This window comes from Cottoperca gobio, chromosome 11 (assembly GCF_900634415.1).
Source record: "Cottoperca gobio chromosome 11, fCotGob3.1, whole genome shotgun sequence".
Taxonomy (NCBI): domain Eukaryota; kingdom Metazoa; phylum Chordata; class Actinopteri; order Perciformes; family Bovichtidae; genus Cottoperca; species Cottoperca gobio.
This window is the reverse complement of record NC_041365.1, coordinates 213533-222500: the sequence shown is the minus strand read 5'-3', so window position 1 is coordinate 222500 and position 8968 is coordinate 213533. Positions and strand designations below refer to the sequence as shown.

At 41.6% G+C, this 8968-nt stretch overlaps 1 protein-coding gene across 3 annotated transcripts in view; it reads right to left on the bottom strand.

The window, feature by feature from the left end:
* Positions 1-8968, bottom strand: part of ctdp1 (CTD (carboxy-terminal domain, RNA polymerase II, polypeptide A) phosphatase, subunit 1) — a 56581-nt gene that overhangs the window by 22803 nt on the left and 24810 nt on the right. For 2 of the 3 annotated variants that reach the window (XM_029442977.1, XM_029442978.1), the window contains exon 12: positions 8685-8902. In XM_029442977.1, the coding sequence (XP_029298837.1) occupies positions 8685-8902 (218 nt within the window). Of the gene's footprint in view, positions 1-7603; positions 8532-8684; positions 8903-8968 lie in introns of those variants that run through there. The other variant, XM_029442979.1, reaches the window with a different exon arrangement.

Sequence of the window (8968 nt, the reverse complement as noted above, 5' to 3'; positions counted from 1 at the left end):
GTAAAGAGTCTTTAAATTGGAACGGTGGGTGCAGATTTAGAGAATAAATAATGACGTACATGAAGCCTAATGGCTCCACAGATCTGACGTAACCTCACAGCACAACATGAAACACACACATACTTCCATCAAGTTTTTGAAAATGGTTTTCACCGTTTGAAGTTTGACTGGTGCTCTTTGAATTACGTCATCTTCTTCTGCAATGGTATTATGGTTCTCCAGCTGGAGAATGGGTGCCAGCTACTGCTTATGTCAACGAACAATCAGGCTATAGGTTTGTCTTTGGGGCTTTGATTGGACTGCTTCCCCGTCAGCTCACCACCATGAGAACGAGAGAACATCAGCAACGGTAGCTCACGTCTAACACAAGAGAAGGACATTATATCTGCAGGTTTCTCGACGCTCCTGACAAACTGCCCAATGTTACAAGCAATTTTACTCTAATGAATCTTGGGAGCCAAAAAACAACAGGCTGCACTTGCTGCTGGAATTACCCCCGTCCTAAGGAGTTTAGAAAGGATGGCAGTGTGAGAGGAGACAGATGAGACACGGGAAGCTTAACAGAGTAGAAAAATGACTTTCACACTATGGATCCCGTCCATCAAGTTGTGTTGCTTTACACAGATGTAATAAATCCTCGCCGTCCCACGTGAGCGCCATTGTACAACAGTGGCAATGAGATACTGTCATATTAAGAGGCATTTAATTAAGTACATTACACACACACACACACAGCAGGGAGATGTACCCGAGTGTGTGTGTTTACATACGGTACCGCAGTCTTCACCACACGTTTAGACGGGCCGACAACTGTGTCTAGACATCAATAGTATTAAACACGGCCCACTTCAGGGTTTCTGCAGTCTTCAACCAATTCACTTCAAGACTTTTAAAGACCTTTTAAACACCACGTAGAATGCAGTTTTCTCAGTGATACAGGACAACGTTTAGAGCAGGAACAATAAGGTACTACGGTTTCTGTTGTTCTGCCCTGCTTGGAGACCAAAGCAGGCAAACACACACAAGTCACAGCTTTAAAAACTACCATCAACTATCATTTTACTCACTAATTCATTCAATGTGGTGATATAGGCAGTAGGCTCCACAGACAGGAATCAGAGGAACAAAGTATACTAGTCCATTGATTTTAATCTAAACTTACTGCTAAATCAGCAAAAACAACACATACAGACGCTTAACATCTGTTAGCATGCCAGAGCTTTTCCCTTTAGTGGAACAACAATGGCCCTTCTGGTTGAACCCATTTGTAAAATGTGCCTCAGGTTCATTGCTGTGGCACTAAGAACATCCACTGAGAGAAAGTAGACGTGCACCATTATGTGGAACATTTCCCAGGGCGCCTATTATTGGTGAACAGCGAGTTACTTAAGAACAGCCTCCACGTCTACCTGCTGAGGTACAAGCTGACGAAGCAAGACTTCGACAAGAGGTACAAGAGGTGCTGGTACATACTGAGAAGTCAGCAGAACGCGTTCCCTTTCTTAGCTTTACTTCATGAAGCAGAAGGAAATATTAATATTGATGAGCCGTCAGTGGTAAGCTTGTATCACAATGATGCTGGATTGGAACGTGGGACCATATTTAACACGTTCTTGTGGCTGTCTTATGCTCAAAGTACTACGGACACGTTCTTCTCTTGGAAAGACTTGTTCAGTCTGTGCTCTTATTGGACAGCCTCCCTCTCACAGGTCAAATTATTATTCAAGAAATGTACTGAGTAAAGTTAGTACTAGTCAAACAATCCAATGATTAATCAATTAGTCAATCAACACAAAATTTGATAAGTTTAGTAATTCATCAGACCCATCGGACTCACAACTTTGATGATTTTCTCACCGTTACATCACTAATGAAACCTCGTTAGGACTTGACCCGTTTGAAGACGTAAAAATGTGATGTGGCTTTTGTTCTGACATTTTATAGACTGAACAATTAATGGGTAGTCCCCACCATTCATGTTCCAATACTCTGTAGACCACCAATACAGACTAGAAGTTTAATTCTTAGGAAATAATCTAAACTGTGACCTGCACAATTGCAATTCGATATCTGTTCCATTTCATTTACCCCCTTATGTTGTAAACGAGATGGGACATACTGGGAGCTGAAGAGCCTCAGTTACAAACAAAACCACAGGGATTATTTGGTGTCATGATTGAGCCAAAATATGATTCCCTTATAATACAAATTCTGAGAACGCTTTTTGCCACATTAACTTTATTATTCCCTAAAAAGGGGAATGTGTGGCATCGCCGGAGCAGACGATGGAGTGTGAGAGAGGTGTTGCAACAGGCAGCAAATTGCTCACTGTCATCTTGCTTCATTATCAGTGGCCTTCAAAAATGGCTTGTGCAACAGCCTGCAGGTCTGTGACTGTGCCGTTAATGGCCACAACAACAAAAAACAACAACATCTGGCTCTCCATGGCCACGGTCCCACTGGAACTACTGGCAGACAGCCCCCATAAACTTACCCACAAACGTGGGATGGAGAGTGCCAAATCAGGACTCTTAATCATTAAAATGTTAGAAAAGTCCAGCTTGCCTCTCGCCACAGATGATGAGTCACTGATTGGCAGGAAATATACAGTAGAGCAAGAGAAAACACAATAATACTGTGAGCTTCTTGGTAGACCCGGGGCGTTCTGCTGCTCTGCATTTCATTCATGTTTAATCGTATCAGAGACTGGAGCACCTCTTTGATATCACACAGTGGGTGCGGTCAAATAGAAGAAGAGACTTCATGCTCTGCTGCCCAGCTGTGCATCATCCATCCTAATGAGAGGGAACGATTTAGTCACTGGCTTCTTTTCACCAACTTCAAAAAACCAAACACTTCTCAGGCTGAGAGACTTCTGTCTGTGGAGGAGCACGGCTCAGGTTTCTTTGTCTAACCTCAACATGTGTATTAGGGCGCAATGTAGCAACAGGCAGTGAAGAAGCTCTGCACACTACCTGTAGCAGGTTTAAATATTCAATCTCCTTTCAGGATCAGTCGGCGAGCGATGCTGAAACGATAGTCGTGACAAAAGAGTCATAAGAGTAATGTGTGGAAGCATTGAGGATCATATTACTTGAAAAGAAGAAGAGTTTCACGGAGTACATGAGCGCCTTTCATCTTCTGTGTTGTACAAGCAGCTTCACACACAACAAATACATGCGAGACCATGCATGAAGTGCAAGAAGCCGGAAAAGCCGGCAAGCTCGGGTTCAAACACGTCAAACAAAGAAGGTCAAAGAAGATGAAACACATCAACAGTTTCACACTTTGCTGTCTGACAACTCGAATGGAAAACATTACAACACATTTGCTTCCTGCTTCACCTCCGCTCTGGCCATGTTATAATAACGTGCTCAGTCAAGCTGACAACTTTCACACTTTCATTTTCACTCTGAAATAAATACACTCCAGAGACACAGGGAGCGATGGAGCGTCTGAATGAATGCGTCTCACCTCGAGAGACGGGAAATGAAAAGTGAGCAGAGCCGATAACGGCGGATGTGTTTGAGCGGTGAATCGGTCTAATAGGACGTCTGAAGACTTACAGTTCATTTAGCTGACGCTTTTGTCCAAAGCGACGTACAATAAGTGCAAACAATCAAGAGGATACAACTCCGAACAGCAAGAATCTTGGAAGTACTTTAGCTTCAAACAGGTGAAATCGTTTAAGTGCAGAACAATAGCTTCCCATAAGCCAAACAAAGTGCAACATACAGAAACAATAGCCCGAGGTGCAGTCGAAACAGGTGAGTTTTCAGTCCGCGACAGGTGTGAAGACCTTCTGCTGACCTGATATCAAAAGGGGAACTCGTTCCACCATTTCCGTCCACGTTTAAAAATTAATTTGATCGGGACAATCTTGGTAGTGAAAGTGTAGCAGTGCTGAGGAGTGAATCCCTGAGCCATGCATCACTTGGCACTAAAAAGGGTTCAACTCACTAATCCTCAACTGGAAGCCTCCGTTGTGCTTCAGCTGCACCGTCAGTCTCACAACGTGCTCCTGATAAACGGTGCTGCACACATGTAAAGTAAAACCGATTAGATCACAATGCAAGACTATGACGAGTGTTTGGGCCAAATGGATGTGAGGATACCAGACGTTTAGCAGTCGATACACAGATCAGTGAATTTCCACGTTTCTTGAGGAGCAAACATTGGATCCAAGCCTTCATGTACTGTAGCATTCTGTGATGCCGTCCCTACCAGAGGCTAACATCTATTATTCATACTGTTCATATTACTGTAAGAATAACTTAAGAAGCCTTATATTTGATGGCTCAGGACCTCCACTGACGATACCTGATGTATGACACATGGCAAAACTAACATGTGAAAGACTTTTAAGTAAGTAAGGCACTTAGTCCAACACAAACCTCCTCAGTGCACGACAGAAAGGGAGTGGAAGTGTGACTGCACTTTCTGTGAGCTGGTGGAATCCACCCTGCAACCTCCTTGTTAAATCTTAAATGTGTTCGAGCCCCGAGTGCCACTGCTCATCATAAATCATTCACATCGACCCAGACGAACAGTTAATGACCACCAACGCATTTCAACAAGTGGGCTGAAGAACCAGCTTGCAGGAAATCTTCCTCGTTTCTGAGTTATAGAGACGCATCTAACAACATTAAAGCAATTCAGTGTCAAGGAGCACAGCCGGGAGCACAAGAGGCGGAGAGTTGAGGCGGTTTGGGTTAAACCGGTTAATTCTCAAAGCACCCACTGCTGCCAATCAAATAGCGTCTATGTGCTATTTGCACGTATTTAAATGAGGTAATGTGCAACATGTTGTGCAAAATAAGCCCATTATTATGCACATGTGCGCTAACACACACAATTACAGTGAAGTTATTAGCGTCTTCAGAGAGTTGGTGGGAACTGAAGCACATTTATAAGGATGGTCCACTTAAAATGATCTTCTACAGTCTGAAGTTGTGAATTTGCAAACACTCACTCACTGGGTATTAATTCACAAATAGGGTTTCTCTCTGTCACGTTTAAATTCCATGACTGATGTTCGGAGGGAAGCCTCTGCAACGCGTCGGTCCGAATGACTTTCTTTAGCTTCAGGCTGCACGCTGGTTTTAAACACTCAAGATAAGGAAGTAGTCTTTTGTGAAGCACTGTAATGTGCAGCATATCGAACCTTTGTGAAAACGTAGCTGCATTAATAGCTCTTAAAAAAACCGAGCTTGTAATTATTGTTGTAGAAAGACTTGTGGGACATACAGTACCACACAATGAGTGAATACGACGGCTCCTTTTCACAATGTGCAAAATAAATAAATCATCTTTGGATCACTTGTTGAAGCTAATTATTTGTGATTGTTCTCAAACACTGGTTGTGAGGACTCACAGCACTGCTTAATTGGAACTTGCTCTAACTATGCACTGTGGGTGGAAATCCCTCCATGCTTAGCAGGATGGATCCTAACTGGGGAGAAAAACAAGATGAGAAAAAAAGAAGCAAGACGTTATTATTTCCATGCAGTTAGTTGCCTAACAGAACAGAAAAATATATAAAAGCAATGTTCTTTTTATAAGAAAGAAAGGCGAGAGCAGATACTGAATGATGATGAGAACAAAACAGAGACGTTCACATCACTACAGTATCTTAGCAACAGATGTATGTCTATCTTGTGCCAAATAAGAGGAAGTGGTGAAGGGATGGAGACTGACAGACTGACAACCTGCATTCCCGACGGAGTGCAGGTCCGACAGGGTCGTGTCTAAAACCTCAAATTGCCTTTTAATGACGCACCGGACAACGATACAGTCCAATTCTTTTCTGTCGGACAAGAAAATTACATTCATGCAGTCTGACTGTTAGACGTGGATGTCTGACTTTCTTAAAAATAACAAATCATAGCTTTCTCAACATTTAATTATTTGGCAATGTTTTCCCTGTAAATTAAATGTTTCATTATTTATATTTATTCATATATTTATAAAAAAGGTACGACGAACAGTTCACTAACTATAGAATTATGATAACATTAATATTATTAATATTAGCATTATTATTCTATATAATAATATTATATATATATAATTATATTAATAATACTATTAATATAATAAATTAAATATTATATATATATATATATATATAAATATATAATTATTATTCTATATAATAATAATATTATATATAATAAATTAAATATTATATATAATATTATTATATAATAATTATTTTATATAATAATATTTAATTTATTATATTAATAATAATATTATTATTATTATATAGAATAAATTAAATATTATTATATAGAATAATATTAATATTATATATAATAAACAGTAAGGAGGTTAAAGGGACACGTGATTGTAGTTTTGGGCTGGAGACGAACATTTTATTTTAAAAGGAAGCCTGTGGTACAAACTGGAGGTCTGGGGTTTGCAAGAAGAAGGCATATGATGTGCAAGTGGGAGATTAAATGCTGTTGCATGATGTGAAATGTAGGATCCAGCATTTCTGGATCTTGACCCTCGCTGGAGACGAAAGTCAGGATGTGTCTTCCAACTTTATGAAAGTGTAATACTTAATCTACTTTAGTATGCTCTACTTTGAAGGAACGTAATACAAAAGTCTGTGTCCTTCATTCCAGGATATAAGGGTTGTGTAATTGATGAGATTATATATTTAGTTTGAGTTGCCTCCTCAGCAGACTTTGTGGTTTCAAATAAATTGTATAAAATTGTACAACATAGACTGCCAGCATGTCTTTCCGGCTTTTAAATCTATAATTTATATGTTGCTCTTATAATATGTAAGGACTTCAGTTCTTTTGTGGTTTATTTATTTTTGGTTTTCATAAGAGAAATCAGAAAGAAAAGTAAGAGACAGTACGAGCTATTCACTCGAGGTTGATGCAGAGGAGTGACCTGTATAAAGCAGATTCCTGTAAATGTAACATTCTTCACAACATACAACCGGAAACTGTTGTCAGGGCATTATAGTGGTTAAAAATAAAGATACAAGAGAGAGACGGAGAATCTAACCAGCTAAGCTGTGATATTATTAGACCTCGTCACTGGACGTGCCAATTTTCACAATCCAACTTCCACACGTGTGTCAGGCTGTCTGATTGTGTGTCACTGCTCTGCAAACTTGCACTGACTGGAGTTGGACACCGGCAATTAAGCAACAAAGCGAACAGTGTATTTCAGGCTCGACTCATGAGCAGCAACTAAAGGTGTCAGACCAGGACTGACGTGCAAAAAAAGAATCATCCTGCTGCCTGTTGAAGCACGAGCAGCCAGGGATGCGGAGCCACAACCAAGACTAGACATGCAGCAAATAAAGTAGGTTTCTGAGAGTAATACTGGGGAAGAAGAACACCGCAAACAAGGCATCTTCTTTTTTTAGGCTCCGTCAATCACAGCAGTAAGGCTGAGCTTACAAGGAAGCCCCGCTCTGGAAGTGCAGTGGTTCAACATGAAGGACAACCGGCTGTCATCTTTTTATGCGGCTAACCAAAGTGTGAGAGATCCTGCTCTCCTTCTACGCAGTGAAACGTGGAGCTGAAGTTGAATACATAAAACACAACTACAAACATAATTAACTAATGCATCAAGATTTAGGTTGGAACGTGTATTCAAAGAGCATGATATATATATAAAGCACAAGATTGACTGGTAATCAAGCACATGTCAGTCAAATACAGATTATGGAGAGGCCTATTGTTACATATTCAGGTGTGGAGAGCCCCCAGATCATTGTACTCATTAATACATAAGAGGGGAAAAAGCTACTTTACCCGACGACCAAACCAACTCAGTGTTCCCCTTCTGTTCAGAGAGCAACTGCATTATGTTGCCTCTCCAGACAACACTACACAGAACGCACTGGTACAGATTTGTCCACCACAGGTGTCAGGTAGGGCTGCAACCGTTCATGCATTCTTACTGAGCCGCTAAGCAGAAAGCACAGTATGTAGATGGATGCACGTAACAATTTATGCGGTACATTTTAACATGGGGGGGGGTCTACGGGGATTGACTAGCTTTTAGAGCCTCAAGTGGCCACTCAAGGAACTGTTTGTGTCGAATTTGTTCCATGTTTCCGCTTGTTGTTACTGAACTTGAAAATAAACTGCTCAAGGAACACGGAGACACAGATAACAAGCTACAGAAAAGACAATCTAACAACCCGTCAGGAGAGGCTGAGTCCTGGCAGTCTAACGGCTCGGCTCAGGCCCGTCCTTCAGCGACAAGAGACGCCGACATGTTCAGAACTCGCCGACCGCCTGCTGTCTGTTTGGAATCAGTCTCCATGGCAACCGACCAGACCGTCTGGCTTCGGCATAGCCGCACTGATGAAGTGTTGTGTTATGATAATAAGTCATTGGAAAATATACAGTACATTTGCAAGGATTCTCAATGGGTTTCCATTCTTGCCAACTGCAATTTAAGTTAAGCATCCTTCTCGAGCGGAGGGTGTTCATGCACGATGTAGAGGATCAACGGGGAAGGAGCAGAGTGCCAACAGCGATGACACTGAGGCACTGAGGAAAGGAAACATGCGACAGTAAATAGTTTTGGGTTAAGAGAGACAGAGAGTTACATGATATCTATGCACCACACTTTACTTGAGAAGCGCTGCTGAACGAGTTGCAGTCTAGACACAAAAGGAGCGATACTAGATGGAAGGGTCTCACCTTGGCACACTACACGGCACACTGGCCTCACTGGATGGTGGCTGGATCCGCTCTTCCACGGTCGTCGTCTGAAGACCTTCTCTTCCTCCTCCTGATGCTGATATCTGTCCAGCTCCTGGCTGCTGCTCCTCTTCATCCTCCACCTCCTCATTACCTGGCTTCTCCTTCCCTCGCCCCTCACTTTCGTTGTCGCTCTCCTCGCCTAAGATGTCGTCCACCTGTTTTTTCAAAAAAGGAGCTTTTATGAACTAAGTGTCGAGAGACATGTGTTTTTGCCTTAACTT